We start from the raw sequence: 26,267 nt of genomic DNA, 5'->3' as shown, positions 1-26,267 counted from the left end.
TAAAATGTGGTGCCCAAAACTGAACACAATACTCCAGGTGAGGTCTTACCAGAGCAGAGTAAAGCGATACCATCACATCATGTGATCTGGACACTATACAGATAACTGATACAGCCCAAGATTGTATTTGCCTTTTTAGCCACCGCATCACACTGTTCTCATATTCAGCGTATAATCCACTAAGACCCCTAGATCCTTTTCGCACATACTTACTGACAAGTCTCCCCCGTCCTATAATCACGCATTGGATTTTTCCTTCCTAAATGCAGAACTTTACATTTATCCTTGTTAAAATTCATTTTATTGATTTTAGCCCAGTTTTCCAGCCTGTCGAGGTCATCCTGTATCCTGTTTCTGTCTTCTTCTGTGTTTGCAACCCCTCTCAATTTAGTATCATCGGCAAATTTAATAAGCATTCCCTCTATTCCTTCATCCAAATCATTGATAAAGATGTTGAACAAAACAGGCCCCAGGACAGATCCTTGAGATACTCTACTTGTCACTCCTCTCCAAGAGGATGGGGAACCATTCACAAGCACTCTTTGGGTGCGATCTGTCAACCAGTTACAGATCCACCTAATCTAGTCAGATGGGAACATTTACTTACCAGGATATGTGCGTGCGTGGTGGGGAAGCTTTAAGATATTGAAATGCTGCTAAAATTTGTTGAGGCTCCGGCTGCCTGGAGAGAGTCACAGCCGGCTGACAACAGGCAACCGGCAGGGTCTGCTGCACAGGGTTCTAGTGCACCCCCGCTCCTCTTCACCAGCCAAGCCAGGAGCACCGCGGCTAGCTAGACTTGTGGGAGCATGGCAGGCTTAGACAGGTGTCTAGTCCACAACCAGCCAGCAGGCTTTAAATACGGAGCCCAACCCATTAATGGCTGGCCCTTTTTTTCTGCGCCAGGTGTAAGTGGCCCATCTGGAAACTGGCTAGCTGGTGGGGTGTGCCTGCGGCCGGCCAAGGCTTGGCCGTATCTCCCTCCTTCTCTCAATAACTACTGAGCAGTAGAATCCCGTGCAGACTTGTGCACATTTTTTTTAAATTGGTGAGGGCCATGTCTCATTTGTGGCACCACACAACAGTGTGTGTGCCAGTGTGGGAGGGTGTCATCATTTCATGCCCAGAACACTCAATGTTACTCGCAGGGACTGCTAATGTAGTGCCAGAGCACATCTTCTTGCTAGAGGCTGTCACGCCAGACCTTCATTGAAAACCCATTCTGCATTTTGAAATGTATTTCAATGCAGCCCAGGTGACGGACATGGCTGGCTCCCATTATATCTAATAGGCATTCCATCCCCTCCCATTACCCCCAATAGGCATGCCTTTTTATACATTCCCATTGTGAACAATCCACCTGAGAGCATCCTGTTCCCCCTCTCCCTTTCCCTGCAGCATGGTTTTGTGCTCCCCCCCCCCCCACGAAACTGCTCTTCATTGCATCACAAATACCACAAAGCTGCCTTCCGCTGCCAGCAATGCCACAGCCTGCACCACTCCACTGCAGACACACACTCTTGCAAGCCCAACCCCCTCCCACTATGCCCTTTCCCAGCTCCCTCACGCAGCAGAGGAGGTAGGGCAGCCCGACCCGCCCCCCCCCCCCCCAGTGAGGTTGCTGGGCGCATGTGTGGTGGTGGCAGAGGGTTCCCTGAAGAGAGCTGCCATGGCTCAGCTGGAATGAGTGGCAGACAGGGGAAGTTGAGGACAGGACGAGGGGGAGATTCCCCAGAAGTGGCAGCTGCTGCTGCCCCCCCCCCCCCGCCGCCACAGAAGGATGCTGGCGACAAGAATGACAGGGAAGAGAGAGAAGGAACTTCTCTTCCTCCCTGCCACTCTCATCACTGCTGCCCTCCCTTCCCTGCCACTCAAATAGCATGTGGAGCCAGCACCAGAAGTAGTCCTGGCCTCCCGCTTGGGTTAAAGGGCCCACTGATAGGTGGGTGGCTCTTTGAACTGGAGGGGGAGACTGGGAACTGCTTCTGCCCCCTGCCCTGCGCTCGAGGATGCAGCAGAGGATCCGGGGGCTGGTTGGCCCCACATCACGGGGCCTCACCCAGAGGTCGGGAGGATGGACAAGGAAGGGCCTGCTTCCTTGTCCGGATGTAGGGTGAGGGCAAGATACAGCTTATTTCTCACAGGCATCGTTACGGTTATTTATCTCTTTAGACACTTCGTATGTTGCCTTTCCACAGACCTGCCTAAGACAGCTTATGAATTAAAGCACTATAAAACACAAAACATTTTAAAAATTGAATTCTACCATTACCAAACAGAAAACATACTATGGCCCTGTTCACACAGTGTGTTGAGTCTGTGTTAAACTGACCCAGTTCTGTTCCGAATATCTTTGTTCTGGATATTATCGATCAGACTGCCATATTGCAATTCGAATCACTCCGCGGTGAAACCGTCTTCTGCCATCCACACAATAGCACCATGCAGTTCTTTTTTCCTCCACTAATATGCACTTGCACGCATTATGCGCATATGCACATAGGTTAAAACATTATGTGGTTATGCGCATATTGCTAAGTAGTAAAAAAAAAAAAATGGCGACCATGAACTTGGAGTCTGAGGCTCCTTTTGCTCTGGGACAGCCTTCAGACATCTGGAAGTTGGTTAATATCACAGCAGAAATATCCAAACAGAAAAAACTATGAGGTGAAACTGGAAAACTCAAAAAACACCTCAAAGGAGCAGGTAACAAAATAATCTGGTTCCGAGAAGGATTGGGGGGGGGGGGGCGACCACAAAATACCAGGAGGCAGATGTTGCTGTCTGATCAGCCACTTTAAATCCAGAAGGAAACAGCAGCAACATCTGATTATACTGTGCGTCTGAACAGGGCCTATAAAAATAGTGTCAAAAGACCAAGCTTTAAATTCAAAGCCTTGGGGAAAAGACACATTTTGGCCTGCTCCCTGAAGGAAGGGTAGGTGCCAGGCAAGTTTCAAGGAAAAGGGCATTTCAGATCTGAACTGCCAGTGCTGGGAAAGCCCTGTCTGTAGTCACCACCTACCACTTGTCTGTAGGCAGAAACACAGAGAGCAGGAATTGTAAGGAAGATCTAAGCTGGCAGGCTTGACAGTGTGGAAGGAGGCTGTCGTTCAGATTCCCAGGGCAAGAAGTTGCAGGAGGAGATATTCTCTGGACTCTGTTTCCTCTCTTCTCCTTGGCTGACCTTTGATTGCAAGGAGCAACCACTCAAGACATATTAAGGGACCACTTCTCCCCATATGTACCCTAAAGAGCCTTGTGCTCATTGAACCAGCATCGACTGGTTACCCCTGGCCAAAGGACATCCAGTTGGTCTCAACCAGGGCCAGGGCTCTTTCTGCCCTGACTCCAGCCTGCTGGAATCAGCTCTTACTGGAAATCAGGGCCCTGCAGTACATTCTTCTGTTCCACAGGGCCTGTAAAATGGAGCTGATCCACCAGGCCTTTGAGTGAGGCAGTGGGCGTCTACTTCAGTTGACCTCCCTGCTGTAGTTCCCATTTCACCGAGGCATGCACCTGATTCCACATATATGGCACAAAGAGGTCTTTATGTAATGTGCTGCTACATGTTTTAATCTACTGTTTAAACAATTTTATCTATTATTAATTGTATATTGTAATGGGTCGTTAGCTCTGTTTCTATTGTGATCCACCCTGAGCCTACCTGTGGGGAGGGTGGAATAAAAGATCTGAATAAATAAATAAAAATAAACTTGCTGGGTACATAGGAAATTTATTCTGACTTCATCTTAAATAGAATGGTTAATGCACTGCAGTACATGTGCACCTGTTTGTTTTTGGTTAAGGGCTTGTCGGGGAGAGATTGTCCTCTTTGTTTACTGTGGCTTTCCTTTGTGACTGAAAAGCTTGTTGTTTGAAAGCTTGCAGTGTTTTAAACTCGAAATCATTTAATAAATTGATCATGGTCTTTGAAATGATCATCTCTCATTCCGTGGAGCCACTATATCAATGATAACCTTAGCATTATCTAAGTGGCATCTTCACATGAATTATGATTTAGAGAGTTTCATCGGTGCATGGAAGCTGTGTTTTTGTCATCAAAGAAACAAGCCTACCTGTGCTGCATTGTAAACTAGGAATGGGCATGAACTGGGAAAATGAAGGTTCATCGTGGTTTGTGAAGTCTCACAAATCACAAACCTCCATGAACCTTCCTGTTTACCAAATGAGTTCATTTTGTGAGGTTTGTGATGTGGTAGAATGGCCCCCCTGAAGGCTAGAGATGTCAGACTTGCAGTTTGTCTCTAGCTGACTCTCCTACCAAAGGGATAGAGCCCCCACTTTTCCTTCCAACCCTGCGATTCTCAACTTCTGGGCCTCTTGGGGTCCCCTTTTTGGCCTGGACTTGTCTGCTGACCTCCCTCTGTCTGTCCCACAGTCCAGTTTCCTGGAACTCCTGCCCCTTCTATCAAAAGGAGATTGTCCTCTTTCCCTTCCAACGCTTAGATCCTTGACTTCCAGGCCTCCTGGGGTCCCCCTTTTTGGCATGGCCTCATCTGCTGGCCTCCCTCTGTTTGCTCCACAGGCCAGTTTCCCAGAACCTGTACTGCTTCTATCAAAAGGAGATTGCCCCCCTTTTTTCTTTAAACTCTGCAATCCTCAACTTCCAGGACACCTGGGGTGTCCCTTTTTTGGCCTGGCTTCATTTGTCAGCCTCCTTCTGACTGCCCTACAGGCTGGTTTCCCAAAATTCCCATCACTTCTGCAAAAAGAAGATTGCCTTCCCCTTTCTCTCCCAAGTCTCAGGTCTCCACCTTCTCTCTCTCCTGCACAGCCACTGCTGGCACACACCCTGACTCCGCCTCTCCCTCATCTCCTTCTACCCTCAACTCAGGTTCTTTCACACTTTCCTTCATGCTCCAGTCCCACAAGGGGCATTTTATTTGGTGTTTGGAGGGCCACTGTTGGCATTTCCAGGGCTGTAGAAGCCCACCTCTCTTTTGCTTTGATGATTGATTGGTGCCAGCATGTATGCCACACATACCACAAACTGCACAAACCTCTGTAAAAACCATAGATATTCATGGGAGGTTTGTTGCAGGCACAATTGCATGTCCCTTGATTCACAAATCATGAACAGGGTGACTTTCATGTTGATTTTAGGTTTGTGCATAGAATTGCTTGCTGTGGGGGAGGGAAGTGTAGATGACTGGGGAAGGCAATGGCAAACCACCCCTTAAAAAGTCTGCCATGAAAATGGAACGTCATTCCAGAGTCAGAAACGACTGGTGCTTTACCCTTTTATAGAATTGTAACCATCTACCATCCACGTGTAAAACTCGTAGTCTGCTTGTGCTACATTTATTTATTTAAAATACTTTTATACTCTTTCCAAACAATCAGGGTCCCCAAGATGGAATATATAAAAACATTATAACATTTGAACAACTAAAAAAATTATAAAATAATTCAATAAAACACATAAACAAACAATACCGCACAAACAAAAAGTTACAGTAGTTAGCTCCAGACTTTCTTTTCTGCTTGGACAAGATGTAACCCAAGGTATTTTTTTCACTCACTTTGGTGAAATGCATTGGGTGGCACTAGATTTTGCACTATTGAGCACTGCAACACATGTTTTTATTTCCACTCCTGCTTTACTGGAGCCTAAACCTTTGTTTTCATTACTAAGATTGATTCTTGATATATTGATAGTATTATACAGAGTTATGATATTTTAAACAGAAACATGTAATATTTTATTCTTACTTGTTTGGGCTTTTAAAAGTTTTTTTGTTGGTTAATATTTCTTCTGTGTTTTTAAACTTAATTTAGCATATTCTTGTTATCATCGCTTTTGTCATGGAAAAATCAGCTGAAACATTTAAAAGTTTAAAATTAAGTCCTAATTCATTTATGAAATTCCATATTCCACTCTGTGACTGGCAGACAACAGGTGTTTTAATAATCTTATGTTGAACTCTATAACAGAAGATTAACACATGGTTTCTTGATGTGGACTAAATGAGAATATTTCATTCTTATGGGCTTACTTTCTGAATGAGAGAAATATTTTAGCAATATTATTTACTTAGTATTTAAACTCCAGTCTTCCTACAGGCATGAACTGAAAGGAGGGTATGCGACCTCTTTTACAGCACAATTATTTTATGTGATTGTTTAAATACACCAAAAAATTTTATTGTGAAAGTTATTATTCTCTTTGAAAGGCTGAAAATGGTTTACAGCTTTTATGAAATAAGGCCTTTTAATATTTCAGGTTGCAACAGCCAATCTTGCATGGGCCACAGTAGCATTACATCAAGTAGAGGTAAGTCTCTGAATTGCGCTGTATTTCTGAATAAAAATAATATATTAATGCTAGGATAATAAAACATTACCACATCAGTCTGGTAGTACCTAAATGATGAAAAATAAAAGTAACTGTCAAAAGGTAACATCAAATCATGAACAGTTTGTAGCATATGAATGAACTTTCTCTAACTTTCTACAATTGCCAATATATCCATTACTTGGAAGCTAAAAAATTCTGTATCCTATGCTGCCTTAGCAAACGCATGCAAAATTTTCCTATCAGAGGGGCAGAAACAAATAAATGTTGAGAATAGAAAACCAGCTTTAAAGAAATGAAACAGTCTCATATAATTACAATCGGGCTGGTAACATGTGGGTATTGTTAAACTTTGTAATCTTTATTTTTTGCATTTAAAATATTTATTAGCCGCCTTTTTCCCTTCCCAAACTCAAGGCTGCTTACAATATAATGATTATTTAAAAAAACACATTAAAATAATATTAATAAAACAGCAGTTATAAAAACACATGAAATGTCACAATTTATTATAGTGTATTACCATAACATAAACATTGTATATTGTGCACAAAATTAGTCCCATTTAAATAATAAATATATGATTGGAACTTTGTTGTATATGTTTACAAAGCACAGAGCAGTTATCAGATATCTAATTCCGAACATCCCTGACCTAGATAGCCCAGGACAGCCCGATCTCCTCAGACCTTGGAAGCTAAGCAAGGTCAGCCCTGGCTAGTATTTGGATGGGAGACCTCCAAGGAGTACCAGGGTTGTGATATGGACACAGGCAATGCAAATCATGTCCAAATATCTTTTATCTTGAAAATTCTAAGGGGTCACCATAAGTCAGCTTTGACTTGATGGCAAAAAAAAAAAAAAAAGATAAAATCCGAACATAGCCACACAGTGTGATTCAAAAAGTTTGCACCATAGTAACATGTGCCTCTAGTGGAGATTTTTCTATAAACCTGTGGGAACCCTCAAGATTACAGCAAAACATGAACATTGAAGAAGAAAAAGGGGATTTTTTGAAAAGTTAAAGTAAAAACTTAGATCTTATGGTACCTCAACATCATTATGTCAGTCGCCCTCTTAGAGCTGCCTAGCAACCCCGAAGATGCATTGTCAGTACTGGGGTAGAGGGAAAGAATGGACAACAGAAGTTGCTGGGAAGCAGAGTAGCAGATGGTGGCAAAGGCCATTGCTGGTAAGAGAAAGCAGACAGGTGGCAAAGAAGCTACTGGAAGCCAGGTAGGGAAGGAGGCATGAAGGCTGCATTGCCCATCAGTTTGGTAGCAGTAGATAGGGGAGGAAATGCTTAAAACAGAAAACTGACCCTATCGCTTCCTGCTCTGAGTCTCCTTTCCCCCACTAACCAGCTCATGAAGGAACACTTGGAGCAGGAAGTCTGCATGACCAGCTTTTTGCTCTAACCCTCTTTTTCTTCACCACATACTTTGAGCTCCAGCCACCCTTCCCCCAAGCAGTTAGCTAGTGTTGGGAGCTGGCTGGCCCCATCAATTCTCCTCTGGGAAAATAAAAGGAGAGGAATTAGGGATGGGATTTTCCTTCTTCCACAACTCCTTGCAGATCTGGGTACTGCTGTCCCAGTGAACACTCTACAGCATACAAGGTTGGTAGCAAAGATAGAAATGGACCTACCTTTGCAGCCATCCATTTTTTGGTACAAGTTTGTAATTATCTAAAATTGTAGATTGTCTTGCATAACTGTGTTACATAAAAATCCTCCTACTACATATTTTGAGTGAATAAAATCTTGTTTGAAAAGCTTTTTGCTCATTTCAAAAGAGAACTTGTTCCACGGGATTTTTTTCCATTGTTCACTTCCAAAAAAAGTCCTTTAAAAATATTTGGGTGTCACCCTCCCCACATTTTCACATCTCTAGTTAGGTTTTGATCCATCTCTTTTCTCTGTGTACCTAAGAAAAAGAGTATACAGTTGCTATAAGGAGTCAGTAATAATTTAATTTTCATATTCATCGGTTGAAAGAAACAGAAAAAGCAATCTTTGTAAAGCAAAAACTTAACACTTTAGTTCTCTGAACAGGTTTGCAGAAAGTATTCTAAGCCATTGTTTTCAGAAGTTATATCCAAAGGAAGAGGAAGGCCTACTGATAAAACATATATGTTCCACAGATTCACTCTGATTCTAACCTTCTGCTTAAATAAGCAATAGTATGTCCCATGTTCCCGTCAGGTGTCAAAGGGCCTTGCCAAACAGACAGAACTGAATGACTTCCTGCTTGATGTATCAAAGTAAGTGAAACCTGAATCTTAATCTCCTCAGCTGTATAATGTGCATTTTTTCTTGGTTGATTGATGTTTCATTTCACTGAAGCTATATTAATTTTTTTTGGGGGGAGGGGGTCTGGTTTATATCTTTTTAATATTTATTCCTATATGATGAAAATCGTTAAACAGATTACTGGATTAATGAACTGTAGATACGAAAACCAGATTTGAGAGTTTAATGTTTAATTGTGGAATGCTGATAGTAATTAACAGACCCTGTTGAGACCCAGGAAATTACTCTCTGCATTCCACAATTAAGAAGGATACATTTATGTATCGATCTCCAATTTTGATATATTTATTTGTTTCATTATGTTTCCCCCCAGAATTAAACCCAAATGGTGACCATATAAACTAAGTGTGTTATGCCTGTTTTAGTCCTTGCATCTGCTAAACATTATGTTGTATGCTGATTTGCTGCTCACCCTCTACCTATGTGCATGGACTGGTAACGTCAATTCCAAAGTATCTGAAGAAGTGTACAAGCACATGAAAGCTTATATTTTGAATAAAACTTTGTTGGTCTTAACAAATTTTGTTCTGTTGCTTCAGACCAACATGGCTTCCCACCTGAATCTGTCAGCGGTTTCAGAGAGCCTCCCCCAAGAGCATCATCAAAATTATTCAGCTCCCTAGTTGATGGCCTTAGCCTTGTGATGGAGAGGGAGTCTTTAAGGACTTAGCTAACTAAAAGATGAAATTTGCCTTGCAGAAAACCCATGTGAATTGTGCTCTCAGGCATTATATTATATTCTCAGTGGCTATGTTTTCTTTGCCAATATAGATCCAGGTGGGTAGCCATGTTGGTCTGAAGCAACAAAGCTTATACCTTGAATAAAACTTTTTTTTTTTTGCCAAGATGTTATTACTCAGGTTTTGCAGCCTCCAAAAAGAAAGAGAGGCAGGAATAGAAATATTTTAAATAAAATAAACTGCTTTGCAGAATTGAGGGGCCCTATTGAGTGTAGTATTATGGCTAAATTAGGGGTGGGTCAAGGAAGCTGATTGGGTGACCTTGGCCCATCTGTTCCTTTTAGCTCCATCTATCTCTCAGGGTTCTTGTGAGAAAGAAATGGATGTTTCCTTGATCTGCTTGGAGGAAAGTGGGATACCAATATGATGGATAAAAATTTCCAGAAGTGTTTGCATAGCGCATAGATGTGCCTGTGCTAAATACCTAATTGAGGACTGGCTTATTTATCTTTGACAGTGTATATCCCCTCTTGCTAGTGGGGGGGGGATTGAATTCACTGCTCCCCCCACGTACTTTAGTCCCCAGGCAGGACTAAAGCTGATAACTCCAGTCTGATACGTCTCTGTTCATGGATCCAGTCTAAAGCAGAATCTAGTAATACAATCCATGTTACCAAATGTGTCCTGGTCTTTACTAATTGTTCATCTTTTGTCGGTTATGCACATTGTACCACAGTACCACATTGGTACTGAGCGTGCACATGCTGACTGCAGACATTTTATTTTCTAGCTTTAAGCTCCAAGAATGGGGCACTCCACCCCCTGGGCATGGAGCATACATGGGTTTTCCTGCTGAAAATGCATCACATGTCCCAAGGGCAGGCACTCCATTACTTCACTTTCTTTTTTGCCACAGTGAGAATAGGTCATTTTTTCTAGTGCTTTATACTTTACTTGTCATTGCCTCCACCTTTATTCTGGCAGCCATGAACAATTCAACTATTATGTCCTCTACATACCAAAACCACTGGGATGAGCAACACGATGAGCAACACTGGAATGAGCAATTTCTGCAACCCAGTTAGATACCTGTTGGTATCTGCATTCCAACCTCCCTGTGGTGGAACTGATTGGTCAGCTCCATATACAGGGCCAAAAGTGCATCAAATCCCTCTCCAGATGATGCTTTAAGGGACCCCAGAACTGTCTCCCCCAGTGAGGACCTTTTAGTGAACAGATGATCTTCATGGAGATTGACATAGCTGCTTCCAGCAAGCAACCCAAGGATAAAATCCTAAGCATGGTGTATTTGGAGATGCCAACCACTGTAGCATTTCCCATTCTTGAAGGTTTGGCAGACTTCATCATTCCCATTTGAGATATCCAGCTTCCATCCAATCTGCACTGAGAAAAATTGAGAACTTGTATCAAATCAAACCTGGCTCTGCAGAATTTCTGCCAATTCACTCATTATACTCATTCCATTCATCCCCCTACTAAAGGTGTAGGATGTCCTCCAAGCAAAGGGTCCCTCAACAGGTTCTCCAGAAGGACGAAGGACAACCATAGTCGAAATTTTGACAATCTTCCCAGGTTCTGGCTAGTTTTAAGGACAGGCTGTCCCTCCTTCAGTATGCCTAGAACTGTATCATCCAAGATAAATGGGTCCTTTTCCATTGTTTCAAATGGTTACTCATAAAAATTTCATTCAATTTCCTATTGTTCATTAGCTTCTGCTGCAGTTGGCAACCCATTCCCTGAGCTCAGGGAGAAAGGGGCAGTTAAGGAATCGCAAAGGACTCTGTTCTAAAGGTTTTCACTCCCATTTTTTCCTTGTGAACAAAAAGAATGGAAGTCATAGATCACTTTTACATTTATGGTTATTTAACAGATTTTTAAGAATTCCTTAATTCAGAATGGACTCTCTCCTAGATTATTGAGCTCCTTTCCAAGGGTGATTGGTTCACAATCCTCGACCTCAAGGACATGTACTTCCATATCATAGTTAGCCGCTCCAGTAGAAAGTACCTCCATTTCAGATATGGTTTCTAGGTTCTTCAGTTCACTGCCTTACTTTTTGTACTAGCCACTGCCCTAAGGATCTTCACTAACTGCATGGCTGAAGTAGTTGCCCAATTATGTACTCAAAGTTGTGTTATTTCCCCATACTTGGATAATCAGTTGCTGGTGGCCCAGGACAGTGAATCCCTTAGATCTTCTTCGTGGTCTCTGTGCTTTCACACTCATGGAATGAAGCGCCAGCGCCGATCCCAGATCAGTAACTCCAAAGTCTGGGATTTTTCGCAGCCCGACCCTGGTGGGCATGCGCGACAGCCCCAGTGCACATGCTCACCTGGTGGGTGCGAATATCTCGCCAGTTCCTTCTTTACCGCCGCGTCGGATAGACACGTTCGTGGTTGCTCCGGTCGGTAGTTTACTTACCTTCTCTTCTCCGGGTTTCTCCTTGTTTTTTCTTTCGTTCTTGTTCTTAGTAAAAAAAAGAGAGAGAGAGAGAGACTGTTAGTTTAGTTGTCGCTACCCTTCAGGGTTCCCCCCCAAACACCATTCCTTGTCTATGGAAAAGCGTTGGGGGTTTTTCAAGCGGTACCTTAAGTGCAGGAGCAAGATCCCTCCTCCCGACGGACATTCTCTTTGCTTGCTGTGTCTTGGGGAAGGTCACCAGGTGAAATCCTGCCATCACTGCTCGAAATTTTCTAAACAGATCAGAAAAAAAACGAGCGGCAAGACTATCAGTGGCGCTGTTAAAATCCACTCTCGCACCGCAGATGTTGACATCAGCGTCGACCAGTGCTTCGATGACCACTCCGGCATCGACATCAGCTTCGGCCTCATTATTGAGCCAATCGACTCAACTACTCCAGGGAGCCGACCGTCCCCACAAGCGTGTGGGTTCGGTATCCCAGTCAGAACCCTTGACTCTGGCCAAGAAGGCCAGAGGGATCCGGGATTCTCGCTCCTCTGAGCCCAGGAAGCATAAGAAGGAGTAAGAGGCGCCAAGATCAGCAGATCCCTTCTCTGCCATCGAAGGACCTGGCGATAGTTTTGGGGGAGCCTCCGGAAGAGATCCTTGCTTCACCGATATGACTAAAAAGCCCCTTGGGTCTGACAGATGCTCTGCACACCTTCCTCTCTGGCCGTGATCAGGAGGTTGACCTTACAGAGCAGTCAGCATGCTTGAAGGAGTGCGGCGATCCGAGTTCGGCATCAGACTTAGAAGTTTCGCAACCGAAGGACCGCTCGGCGCCAAAAATGCTGCTGATGCTTCAGCCTGATCGGTTTGGGGAGACTTTGGACTCTTTTCGATGTCTGCATCCTCTGCCCAACTGGGACCCACTTCCATGGGCTTATCCGTTTGGGGGCTATCCCTACAATTCACCATACCTTTGGTACCCTCCTCAGAACCCAGTCTGGGATCAGCGTTCTGAAGCCTCACACTGCTCCAGAGTCTCGGCGCATTCTCCACGGGGTTGACGGGATTCATCGATGCCGACTTCGACCCCGAAGTTGGTCAGGAAGCCGGCATGTTCCAGCGTTCCCAACATCGAGCAGATTCCTTCGACTAGGCTTACTGTAGACGCCCCAGGCTTACCATCTGAGGAGAGTGCCCCATCCTCTCCGTTGACCTTTGATGACGAGGAGGAGGACAAATCGGGTCAACAGCAAGAAGGGTCCTCCCCGGAATCCAGGATAGCTGAAGATCCCCCAATCTCTCCTTCTGAAGATTTAAAATTCTATGGGGAGCTGATTAAAAGGATGGCAAACTTCTTGTCCCTGCCAGTGGTCCAGCTTTAACCGGTCATCGACGACACTGACATTATGCAGAAGGACACTTCTACAGCTGTAGCCCTTCCTATCACTAAGGTGATATTGCAAGCCATCAAAGACCCTTGGTCCAAGCCTACCTCAACCCCTATGGACCATATGTATAGAGGGCGCAAAGTTTCTTTTTAACCATCCACGCCCCAACTCTGTGGTGGTGTCGTCCTCTTCCAAGGCTAAGAAGACCCACTCCTCACCTCCAGATAAGGAGGGGAAGAGGATTGATACTTTCGGCAGGCGCTTTTATTCTGCAGGCATGCTTGGAATAAAAATTTCAAACTACTCTGCCTGCATGGCTAGATACCAGTATTCCTTCTGGAAGCAACTCTCACCGTTGTTAGCCGCCCTGCCTGAGGATAACCTGGCCAAAAAGGCCCAGAGGGAGGGGATGCTTCTAGCAAAACAACAGCTACAAGCCTCAAAGCATATGGTGGACACTGCAGCTAAGACACTTACCTCGGCTATTACATTGCGTTGTCATTCCTGGTTTCGTGCCACCGCCCTCCAGTTAGACACCAGATCCTGGGTTGGGGATCTCCCCTTTGAAGGTGAAGGTCTCTTTAGCTCTACTGCGGATGCAGTCCTACAAGAAATGGACAAGAGCATTAAGACGTCTCGTAACCTGGGAGTACCTGCATCTTCCTCTCGCTTGGGCAGGCCTCATCCATGGTCCAAGCAATGGCCTAAGATGTCCTACCAGCCCAAATCCCCTGAGAGTTCGTGGAAGCTGCGTGTGAGACAGCATGATGCCAAAGTTCTTTCGCTGCAGAAGGAAAAGCCAAGTTTTCTTCCTTCTCCTCTCACACGGGGGAAAGTCCAAGGCCAACAGGAACCCTAAGCAGGGATTTTAATTCTGGTACCCCCCCTTCCCCCCCTCCTCTGGGCCCACCCGCATCCACAGAGTTTTGCAAGCATGGCGGCGGATTACCACCGACAAGTGAGTCTTGTCCATCATACAGGAGGGTTATATGATAGAATTTGTTTAGCCCCCTTCTCATTCCAGATTGGTGATCACACACCCAACAGCTGTCCTACTGGGGGAAGTTCAAAATCTTCTCAGCAACCTGTTCCCAGCCATTTTACTCCAGATACTTCCCAAGCGGGACGGGGGACTTTGTCTGATTATGGATCTGAGGGGACTGAATGAATTCATTGCTTATCAGAAGTTCAGAATGCTGACTCTACAGAGCATCCTTCCACTCATCAACAAAGGGGATTGGATGGCTACCCTGGACTTGAAGGATGCCTGTTTCCACATCAGCATCCTCCCCAGTCACAGGAGGTTTCTTCGTTTTGCCATTGAGATGAACCATTTCCAATACCAGGTGCTCCCCTTTGGGCTCTCCACGGGCCCCAGGGTCTTCACAAAGACCATAGTGGTTGTGGTGGCTTACCTTCGTCTCCAGGGTATCATCCTTTTTCCTTATATAGACGATTGGTTGCTGTGTCCGAAGCTTCTCTAAGAGCTCCTCTACAAGTGATTCTCAACCTCTTGAGCGCACTGGGGCTTCTGGTGAATGAGAAGAAGTCTCATTTGGTCCCAGCGCAAAGAGTTCAGTTTATAGGAGCAATTCTGGACACTTTCTGGCACCTAGCGCGTTTCTACCAGAGTCGCGAGCGCTGGATATAATCTCCCTGGTTCAACTTCTTCAAACGGTGGGATGCGCTTCTGTTCTGCAGATCCAACGTCTCTTGGGCCTCGTGGCGTCTACTACCATGTCCTGCGGTTCGCGAGACTGAGGATGCGAATCCTTCAGCCCTGGTTCATCAGGAATTACAATCCTGTGAGAGATCTCCTGTCCAAGATTCTGCAGATTCCTTCGCTGGTACTTCGCTGTCTGGGTTGGTGGAGGATGAAGTCCAATCTCTGCGAAGGAGCTCCATTTCATGTTCCACTCCCTTCAATCAGGATAACAACAGATGTCTTGCTGTGGGAATGGGGAGCACACCTAGGCAATCTTTGCATAGGCCGCCCATGGCCCCCGTCAATGACTCACCATCACATCAGTTTCTTGGGGCTCATGGCAGTTCACTTAGCCTTGAGGTCATTCCTACCCCTGATCAACAGTCAGACTGTAGCTGTGATGTCAGATAACACGACAGCTGTAAGTTATATAAACCATTAAGGGGGAACTGTGTCCAGGAAACTGTGTGCGTTGGCGATGCAGCTTTGGGAGGCTTGCATAGCCTCCCAGACCTTCATTGTAGCCACCCACCTGCCAGGAGAACTCAGTGTACAAGTGGACTCCCTGAGCAGGGGGGCGGTTTCCCATCATGAATGGGAGATGAACTGGATATATCTCGAACCCCTGTTCCGGGATTGGGGCCATCCCAGAATAGACGTATTTGCCATGGCAATCGGAAATGCGAACAATTCTGTTCCAGAGGAGGGACAGACCCAAGGTCCCTAGGGGATGGTCTTCTAATCCCGTGGGCGAACAAGTTCCTCTGCCTGTTTCCGCCCTTTCCTCTTCTCACCAGAGTGCTTCACAAACTGGTCCGGGAGCATCCAGAGTTCATCCTAATTGCTCCGTGGTGGCCGAGGCAGAACTGGTTTCCTATCCTCCTAGCCATGGCGGGGGGGGGGTATTACCACAAGTTTCCTGTGGAGCCGGATCTCCTATTGGCTCAAGGAGGTCGCCTGTTTCACCACGACATCCCTCATCTCAAATTGACAGCTTGGAGGGTCAGCATCCGGAATTCTCCGAAAGAGTGAAGCATGTGATGTTGAACAGTAGAAAGCTGTCAACTCACTGCTCCTATGAGGGGAAGTGGTCTAAGTTCCTGACTTTTCTGGGGGACAAGGGCATCAGTGCCCATATTGCTAGTCTTGAACTTGTGTTTAAGTTCTTACTGACTCTTGGTGATGCTGGGCTTAATCACTCCTCAATTCGAGTGTATCTGGCTGCAATCTCGGCTCATCACGATCCCGTGGATGGTGCATCGGTTTTCACGCACCAGCATACAAAGCGTTTTTTAAAAGGTCTTCTACGGCTCCACCCGCCGTCTAAGGTTCCTCCTCCTGCTTGGGATCTGCCATTGGTCCTAGAAAGGCTATCAAGGCAGCCCTTTGAACCCTTGGCTACCTGCCCACTTCATCTTCTCGCCTGGAAGACTGCCTTCTTAGTGGCCGTCACTACAGCTAGGAGGGCAGGTGAGTTAGTGGCTCTGAGGTGTGATGTTCCATCTCATTTCATGACAATGGGGTATCCTTGGCCCCGGACATCTCGTTCCTCCCTAAAGTGGTGTCTAGTTTCCACCTCAATTTGGAGGTGTTTCTGCCTACATTTTACCCTTCTCCTTCTTCTGCAGAAGAGAGGCATCTGCATGCCCTGGACGTTAAGAGGGTGTCATTGTTTTTTGTGCATCACACCAAGCCGTTTCGAAAGGATTCCAATCTATTTGTCTCCTATGCGGCCCCTAGGTTGAATTTCAAGATCTCTGCACAGAGACTTTTTAAATGGATCATGGAAGCCGTTAGACTCTGCTACCTGTTGTCTAAGCGTCCCTTGCCAGGGCCACTCCGTGCGCATTCCACTAGGGCTATGGCTACGTCCATAGCATTTCTGAAGGGTGCTTTCTTGGCGGACATCTGTTTGGCTGCAACCTGGGCATCTCCCCATGTCTTCATGTGACATTATGCCTTGGATGTCCGGAAGCGTCGTAGAGCACAGCTGGGTAGCCTGGTCCTTCAAGCCTATACTTCTGCATAACCGCCAGCTCCCTTTTCCAGGTAAGCCTAACTTGCTAATCTCCCATGAGTGTGAAGTACAGAGACCACAAGAAGATAAACAGGTTTCCTACCTGTAACAGATGATCTTCAAGTGGTCATCTGTGCATTCACACTACCCGCCCTCCTTCCCCTCTGCTGCTGGTCATGGTATGCTAGATAGGTGGCGGCGGGAAGAAACTGGCGGGATATTCACGGCCACCGGGTGAGTATGCACACTGGGGTTGTAGCGCATGCCCACCGGTGTCGGGCTGCAAAAAATCCCGGACTTTGGAGTTACCGATCGGGGATCAGCACTGGCGCTTCATCCCATGAGTGTGAATGCACAGATGACCAGTCGAAGATCATCAGTTACAGGTAGGAAACCTGTTTTTCTCAGGTCCACTTAGTCTCATTTATCTACCAGAACCTCAGGCTCATAGTCAATTGAGAAAAGTCTTGCATAGCTCCTTCTCAGGGGATCCAGTTTATTGGAGCCATCTCAGGCAAAGCCTTCCTGCCTTCAGACAGAGTTGAAAGTTTGAAATCCATGCTTTGTGTCTTCCTTAAAAAGTGTTGCCAGACAGAGCCCATGGGCTAATGACAGTCATAGTCCCACAGGCCAGGCTTCACATGAGGGACCTACAATTAAGGCTTCTTTGGCAGTACACACCCCCAGTGGCTGAGTCTCTCCATTCTGAGATCAGTTCTGAGATCCTTATATTGGTGGTTATCTGACACTAACCTCTTAGCAGGTGTTAATTTGGGATTCTGGGGTACCCTTCAGAAACACTGGTGACTGATGCATCTCGAGGGTTCTTGGCCCAGGGTAAGTGGTCTCCATCTTTTTCAGACTCGTATTTCAATGTACTCAAGGTAAGTTTGCCCTTACCTTGTTCACAGATATCCTCTGAGGGAAGAAGGTCCTCATAGAAACATACAATGTAGCCACCAACAAGGGAATATCAGTTCCTTTGCCCAATGCAAAGAAGCGTCTGTGACCTAGGATGTGGCCAATAGATTGGGGTTGTCCTTAAGAGCTACCTACATAGCAGGAACTCTCAACATTGAGGCAGATACACTCTGCAGAGTATACATAATGAATTATGAGTGGTCCCATCCATCCTGAATATATCACTCCCATCTTCTAGGTTTTGGGTTTCCCCCAAGTGGACCTGTGTGAGATGGTGGAGCCGATGAAAGCACCTTGGTCAGGGATCCTATTCTGTGCTTCTCCCCCTTCCCACTGGTACCCAAAGTTATAGGGAAGATGTCTGTAGATCGAATGGAAGCCATATGTGTGCCCCCCTTCTGACCCAGATAAGCCTGGTGTCCATACCTCCTGTAATTGGCATGGGAATGCTGTATACCTTTTCCCTCCATTCCAGACCTTCTCTTTCGACCCCTCTGGCACCACAAGGTGTCCAGACTCCATCTAGCAGCTTGGAGAATCCAAACTTAGTCCAGTCTTTTTCACTAGAGGTCATACGTGTTCTTATCCATTCCTTCAAAGCACCAACTTGGTACTCATATCATAGGAAATGACTCCAGTTCGAATGCTGGGTTCTGGACCATGGAGGTTGTCTATTTACCTGTCCTTTAATCCTAATACTAGAATATCTACTCTCCTTTGCCCACTTGGACTTTGCAGTGTCATCAATCAAGACACATTTAACAGCAGTTGCTGCATACCATGAGGAGATGCATGGGAGTTCAGTTTTTTCCACAAATTATCTCAGAGATTTTTGAAAGGATTGACTAATATGTTTCCCTTCCCCCACACATCATCCCTCAATGTTCACTCCCCCTGGTGATGGCAGCCTTGATGAAGCCCCCATTTGAGGCCCTGGGTCACCTGTCCTTGAAGGTAGTATTTCTGGTGGCCATTACTTTGACTAGGAGGATGGGAGAACTAGCAGCCCTTTAAATTGGTCCACTGTTTTAAAAATTATTTGAGGAACAAGTCATCCAGTACCCTAGTTTGGAGTTCCTTCCCAAAATTGTTTCCAAGTTTCATTTAGCCCAGGACATTGTTCTCCCGGTATTTTTTCCCTCTTCCACTTCCTGGGTAGAGAAGACTTTATATTCCTAAGATGTAAAACGGGCTTTATTGTACTGTCTGAATAGGACAAAGATGTTTCACAAACACAAAACTTAGTTTGTTACTGGGGTCGTAATAAGAAAAGCAACCCAGCCCCATCACATTCCACTGACAGATGGGTTGTGTTTGCTATTCACTGCTGCTATAGGTCATGTGCAGAGCTGTGTCCTTTACATATCAGAGCCCACTCCACTCAGGCTCAAGCTTCATCTGCAGCCATTTGTCATTAGGTTCTGATCCAGGATATATGGCATGCGGCCATGTGGTCATCGGAGGACACCTTTGCAGGCTCCGCACCTGAGGAGGAGGGTGAGAATGCTTCCTTGAAACTGACTGTAAAACTGCTTAGCCAACTTCTGCTTCTTTCCTTGACTCCCCTGGACCTGCACTCACATCTTCCTCCTTAGATGAGAAACTTGTGAAGGTCCCATTGTGGGGCTGCACAGTAGATGGAAAATGAAAACAGTGTTGTGCTTATCTATAACTGTTGTTCATTTACATCTTCTTTGTGAACACACATTCCCTTCCTCATTGCCCACTGTGAGTCCCTTGATTGCTTAATGTGAATTTCTCCCTCAGAGGTTGTTGGACATCTCCATGTGTTATTCCCCTCATTCCTTCAGGGAGGCAGGAAACACTTTTCCCCCCTTCCTTTTGGCACCTTCGGAATAACTCCGCCTCTCAGTTTAGTTCCTGCCTCTACAGGGAGCAGTAGCGTGCAGGCTAGGCTAAGCCTTTTTCTTCACTTAAATTCCTTCCATTCTACTCTCTTTTCTAAAATTTATACTAGTTTCTGTGCTTCTTTCTCCCTTCCTACTTTCTGTCTGATTTTAACACTCATTGAGACTTACTGAGTGGACAGACAGATGGCTTTTAGGGCCAACGGCGGATTTCTTTCTTTCTGAGGAGGGAGAGAACAACGCCATGTCATTAGCAGTGGGAAAAATCATCGGAGGTGCCTTTGTGGCTTGATCACGCCCTCACCAATGCTGCTGAGGACGACCAAGTAAGCAGCGTTAAAAAGTGCCGCTTATCAGAAGCGCCTGCAGGCATCAGTGATGAATACCGGCAGCTATTTTGGAAGTGCGGAGCGTGGCTCCGCAGTTTTCCAGCAGACTCTGGCAGGCACTTCAGCTGCCCGGTGCACCCTGCAGAATGCCTGTGACAGTTCCCAGATGACTTCAGGTCGACTTAGGGGTAATGTAGCACCAGTGAGCAACCAATCTATTTGGGAGGCAACCAAGACCTCATAAAAGAGGTTCCTTTGGCTTCAAATTTTACAGAAACAAGTTCTTCAAGTTTGATAAATCTGACAGGAAGAACAAATCCAAACAGGCATGACTCCGACCCCCTCCCGGTGGGTGCGCGGCTGCTCCATTTTCCTGCAGCTTGGGAGGCCTCTCAGGCAGATCAATGGGCATTAGACGTAATAAGACAAGGTTACTCAATAGAATTTTGTCATATCCCACCAGACAGGTTTGTCAAATCCCCTACTCCCAAACAAATCAACAAGAGACACATCACTTTAAGAGCAGTGCAACATCTCATAGATATCAAGGCTATAGAACCAGTACCAGTATCAGAGCGGGGGAGAGGTGTCTATTCCATCCTTTTTACTGTCCCCAAAAAGAACAGCGACTGGAGAGCCATACTGGACCTCAAGTTTCTAAACCGTTATATCAGACTACGCCATTTCAGGATGGAAGCCTTGAGGTTCATTATGGACTCTCTGTTACCGGGCAAATTCCTCACGTCAATAGATTTGACTGAGGCTTACCTTCATGTCCCCATACATCCAGCTCATCACCGTTTCCTGAGATTCGTAGTTCTTAATCAACACTACCAATACAGAGCAATGCCCTTTGGCTTGTCAACAACTCCCCAAGTCTTTTCCACACTTAATAAATCCGGTGGTCCAGCTGAGGAGGCAAGGGGTACATGTACACTCTTACCTGGACGATCAACTGGTTCGGGCCTGCAGCAGAGAGAGATTGATCCGGGACACAGAGCTCACGATTCAGTGTCTGAGGTCCCACGGCTTCATAGTAAACATCTCAAAGAGTTTGTTGCAACTTGTGCAGAGATTGGAGCATTTGGGGGCAGAGATAGACTCTACTTGCAGCTCTCTATTTCTTCCACTTGCCAAGGCCAAGTCAATCAGGGAGTTAGCTTTCAAAGTCATCCATAGCCGCACCTCGCAGTTGATGCTGCTTGCCAAACTGATGGGTCTCCTTGTCTTGACCATAGACATGATTCAGTGGGCCAGATTTCACTCCAGATCTCTCCAGATGTTCCTGCATCCCTTTCAACTGCACATAATGAAGAGAAAGAACATGAATCTCTCAGTTCCGCTTCCGGTCAAGACAAGTCTTCAGTGTCAAGTCTGCAGATTCAATGATGAGTCGATGTAGGTACAAAGAAACTATTTTATTGATACTGAATACTTGTGGCTTAAGCCAAGGCTTGAAAAGACTAAAGGACATACAGTAGATACATTGTATATAAGGTATACCTCAAAGGAATTCTTACGGGTAGGGGAATTGTGCAGAGGACATTCACACATAGATGTTACAAATACATTCTCATGTTATTTAGAGGCCAGTTGGCCTTGATGCTCTCAGGCTCCTTCCTCTCCCCCGAGCCTGGGCTGAGAAGGCTCAGATAAGACTTCACACATCACCATTTCAAAGCAGGGATATTCTCTAAGAGGAGGGGGGGGGGCAGGAGAGGGTTTGCTAGCAGCATTTGGTTACAGTTTGGTTCTACCCAGCATACTCTATGTTTGAGCCAGAGTTAAAGCCAGACTTGACAGTGGACAAGTCTGATTCACTTGCGTCAGAGCAAGGTATTTCACCCTCCTGCTCCCCTGGAGCTATTCACAGATGCCAGCTTGGGGGGGGGGGGGAGCAATTTTTCAAGACAGTTCGGTTCAGGGCAGGTGAGCGGCTTTTGAACGTCGACTTATCATCAGTCTTCTAGAAATCAGAGCAATTCGCTTAGCCCTGGTAGCTTTCAAGGAAAAGCTGTTACAGAAACATGTTCTCATCAGAATGGACAACATTACAGCCAAGGCGTACCTGAACAATCAGGGAGGCTCCAGATCCTCTCAGCTCCACAAGGAAGCATCAAAGATCTTAACGTGGGCAGAGAAACATCTGGTCTCTCTTCGGGCCGAACACCTCGGGCCAGGACAACATCGAGGCAGATTGGCTAAGCAGGCAAACCATTTGCGAGGGCGAGTGGGCTCTAAATCCAAACCTGTTCGACTGCATTTGTCAACGCTGGGGTCTACCAGTCATGGATCTCTTTGCATCCGAAACAAACAGTCAGCTGCCAAGGTTCTTCATCAGATTCTTCCATCCAGAAGCCAAACAAATAGATGCCCTGACGGCTCCTTGACCTACAGGCCTTCTGTATGCCTTTCCCCCAGTTCCCCTAATACCCTGAGTCATCCGGAGGGTGATAGATCTTCAGGCAGAAATCATTCTGGTTGCTCCTTTCTGGCCACGTCGACCGTGGTTCTTGATGCTAACAAAGCTTTCCTCAGATCATCCACTGTCACTTCCAGTCCTACCCGACATGTTGCATCAAGGGCCAGTGTGGCATCCAGACCTGGAGTGGCTTCACTTGACAGCGTGGAGATTGAGCAGGATATCTTCAGGGGATTAGGTTATTCTGAAGAGATGACAGACACCATGCTGGCATCTAGAAGGCCTTCCACTATTCGGATATATAATTCAACATGGAAGGCATTAGTCTGCTGGTGTTGGAGGAAGAAGATATCCGCTCTATCTCCTTCAGCAGCTGAGGTGCTTGCCTTTTTGCAGGATGGTCTTTGATCGGAATTAAAACCGGCCACCTTACGTAGGCAGTTAGCAGCATTGTCAACGGTATTACCGTCTATAGGAGGGTACAAATTGTCATAACACCCACACATTCAGTTGTTTCTGCAAGGCGCAACTGTTAAGTCACCACCTATGATTCATCGTTTTTCATCATGGCGGCTTCATACCGTGCTAAATGCACTCACTAAGAAGCCATTTGAACCTCTCTGGGACGTTGATCTTAAATGGGTTTGCATGAAAACCGTCTTTTCAGTGGCCATCACATCAGCTCGAAGAGTATCAGAGCTGGGAGCTTTATCTGTTAAATCGGGTCTGTGTGTGTTCCACAAGGAAAAGGTGATGCTGTGCACCGATCCCACATTTGTACCCAAGGCAGCCTCCCGTTTCCATCGTACACAGGAAATTTACCTACCTACCTTTTGCCCGCAACCAAAACATCCTAAGGAGTTTGTGTGGCACACGGTGGACGTACGCAGAGCTCTAAAGATTTTCATCATGAGGTCTGAATCTGTCAGGAAAACTGAATATATGTTCATCAACATTTCTCCTCCCAGAATAGGAGAAAAGATGTCCATTTTTTCTATCTGTGCAGTCCTGAAGGCATGCATCGGTGAAGCATACAAGGTAGCAGGGTTACAAGTGCCCTGGGGCATCACAGATCATTCTCTTAGGAGTGCATCTACCAATGCAGCTTTACTAAACAGAGCCTCAGTAGAAGAAGTGTGCAGAGCAGTGACTTGGTCCTCGCCATCAGCGTTTGTAAGACACTACAAGCTGCATTCCAGGGCTTCAGCAGATGCAGCGTTTGGCAGAAAGGTCTTGCAGCATGTTCTGGGCAAGGCCGACAGTGAAGACCCACCTATCTAGGGGACTGCTCTGGAAGGTCCCATGGAGATGTCCGACAACCTCTGTGGGAGAACGACCATTGGACTTACCATGAGGGGTCCTTCTCAGAGGTTCGGAGGACATCTCGCCACTTCCAGTTTCTTTCATTGTCTGGCTATTATTCTCTGTTTTTTCTACTTGTTATGATTATGGTTTTCTCCTTCTCCTTTGTACTATTACTTCTCTAGTACCATAGGAGCTTAATGTTAAAGTTTTTTTCCAGTTATGCGCTGTTAGCTTTGTCTATAGTCCTTCTAGGTAGAGGGAAGACATTACTGCTTTCTAAGGTCCCAAACTGAGAGACGAGGTTATTCTCAAGGCGCCAAAAGGAAGGGGGGAAAGTGTTTCCTGCCTCCCTGAAAGAACAAGGGGAATAACCCATGGAGATGTCCTCCAAACCTCTGAGGAGAAGGTCCCCTCACAGTAAGTCCAATGGTTGTTTTCAGGGCTTGCAGTGCCAGGACAGGAACTGAGGGAATGAGGGCACCCACCCCTGTGACACATGATGCATCTGGTTGGAAAACCCCTGCACATCCCATCCCCAGGGGTCAGAACACCCCATTCTTGGAGCTTAAAGCTAGAAAATAAAATTACCACAGCTGGCCTATGCACACACAGTCCCAGTGTGTTTCTGCACAGACGATGAAAATGAACAGTAATTAAAGGTAAGTGCAACCCTGTTTTTCTCTTCTGTTTTGATTTGCTTTCCCTTAAATTGTTCTGTGCTTTAATTCCCTTTCTCAAAGTTGTTTGCTGTGTCTTTTATGCTGCTACTTTTTTCTGATATTATGTTGATAATGTTTCGGGTTTTATAATGTATTGATTTTGTTGAAATGGTCTGTCTTATGGAGAATGAAGCTAATGAATCATGTAAATAAAGAGATAATATCGTCTTTAAAAGGCGTATTTTACCCAATGCACAGAAGTCTGCATTGGGAAGAAAAATTACCTTGAGGATTTCTCAGCCAGGTGTTCATCAGCTGAGGTTATCATTAACTAAAAACCAGCTCGTCATTTTGAGGTGAGATCTAAAATGATTTTTCTGTATAAAATAGAACTTTATATGTCTTCTTCTGCAGAACATATTTTGATAACATTGTTGCAATAGATTCTCTACTTGAACATATCATGGTAAGATTTTATTTCTTGAAATTTCAGCATTGAACTTTTCAGTCTCTCTGTTTGTAATAAGGTGTAGAGGTTTTGTTTGTTTATTCTTGGATATACATATCTCTTTCAAATCAACATTATGTGGTACCTCTTGTTCACTCATAAGAATATACTGAAGAATATAAGAGCTCTGTGAGATCAGATAAGGTCCACTTAATCTAGTGTCCTGTTTCCCACAGTGGTCACAAGTTCCCTACCAGCAAGACATGGAAATTTACAACTTTTTGCTGCCTTCCAGCAGTTGATGTTTACACTGCTCTGAACACAGAGCTTTATCATCATGGTACCTATGCAGTCCAACACAGGTACTTTGCATATGTAAGCCTACTGCTAAGAGGTTTTTGAAGCTCAAAAAACATATGGGGGCTCTCTGTCCCCCCCCCCCATGTTGTTTTCCATTTTTTCCAACATGATAAAGAGGGGGCAGAGTGCCCTTCCCTCAGTTCTCTCTCTGTTGTTGCTGAGAGAGATTCATTATTAGAAGCTCCACCATTCTTCATCAGCATTAAGTTGCTGACATTTTTACCTAAAATCTGTCTCTGTTGACCTTTGCATCCCCAAAATGGTGCAGAAAGCTCTCTTTACAAATGCTAGTCCTGTGGGTCAAAAATCCCCCATATGGGTGAGCATTAGAAATACCTCTTGTGCTTTGATGAAGAGCATGATGTTTCACACTGCTTTGTTTGTCACCAATTTACAGCCAAGGCAAGGTACAATGGAGCTTCTTGCCTAAAAGCGGTGCTCTGCGAAAAAGCTTTATCTGGCACTGCTTAGGAGAAAGATCCAAGCACAATGCTGACGTCTAGTGCTGATAAACTGATCTGATCATCCTCGATTCTAACAGTTCCAAGTCCAAACTTGGCTACCACCCAAAAATACAGTGAAAGCCTTGAGATCTACCCCTGCATCCCTGGAGCATAGCTCTTCAAAAATCACCCACCAAGAAGACTGTGAGTAAGCACAAGCATCTGCAGAAGCTTTCCAAGTTAAACAAGTCATCTTCTACCCCTACCCACTCCCATCCTAAGTATTCGGTTCCTTGCAAGTCAACTGTGGAACTAGTCAAAAAGGCAGTCCCCATTTTGAGAACACTCACACCATTGGGCTGTTCACTGTACTCATCTCAGTCTATATTGGAAGGTGAAGTACAGGACCAGAACCTCCTATTCCTTGTTGCCAACGGAGTATTTCTACAGATCATTAGGATCTACCATGTCAGTTGGATCCATTGGATTTGTGTCTGTTGCTATGATATGAGCTCTAGTGTGATTACCATGATGAGGGCTAGTATTCATAGGTTCCCTTTGACTCCAACCAAGCAGAAGCGGGCTGCTGCCTCTAGACAACCTTAAACTTCCTTCAGATCTACATGAGGAAGCCCAGTCCTACAGTGAATTAGCATTTAAT

At 45.5% G+C, this 26,267-nt stretch overlaps 1 protein-coding gene across 5 annotated transcripts in view; it reads left to right on the top strand.

Moving 5' to 3' along the window:
- PDE10A (phosphodiesterase 10A) overlaps positions 1 to 26,267 on the top strand; it is a 546,650-nt gene that overhangs the window by 440,972 nt on the left and 79,411 nt on the right. For 3 of the 5 annotated variants that reach the window (XM_060242099.1, XM_060242074.1, XM_060242090.1), the window contains exons 8-10: positions 6,248 to 6,298; positions 8,502 to 8,581; positions 24,770 to 24,821. In XM_060242099.1, the coding sequence (XP_060098082.1) occupies positions 6,248 to 6,298; positions 8,502 to 8,581; positions 24,770 to 24,821 (183 nt within the window). The remainder of the gene's footprint in view (positions 1 to 6,247; positions 6,299 to 8,501; positions 8,582 to 24,769; positions 24,822 to 26,267) is intronic. The other 2 variants (XM_060242109.1, XM_060242082.1) reach the window with 1 other exon arrangement.

This window comes from Heteronotia binoei, chromosome 1 (assembly GCF_032191835.1).
Source record: "Heteronotia binoei isolate CCM8104 ecotype False Entrance Well chromosome 1, APGP_CSIRO_Hbin_v1, whole genome shotgun sequence".
Taxonomy (NCBI): Eukaryota; Metazoa; Chordata; class Lepidosauria; order Squamata; family Gekkonidae; genus Heteronotia; species Heteronotia binoei.
This window is presented reverse-complemented; position numbering and strand designations above follow the sequence as displayed.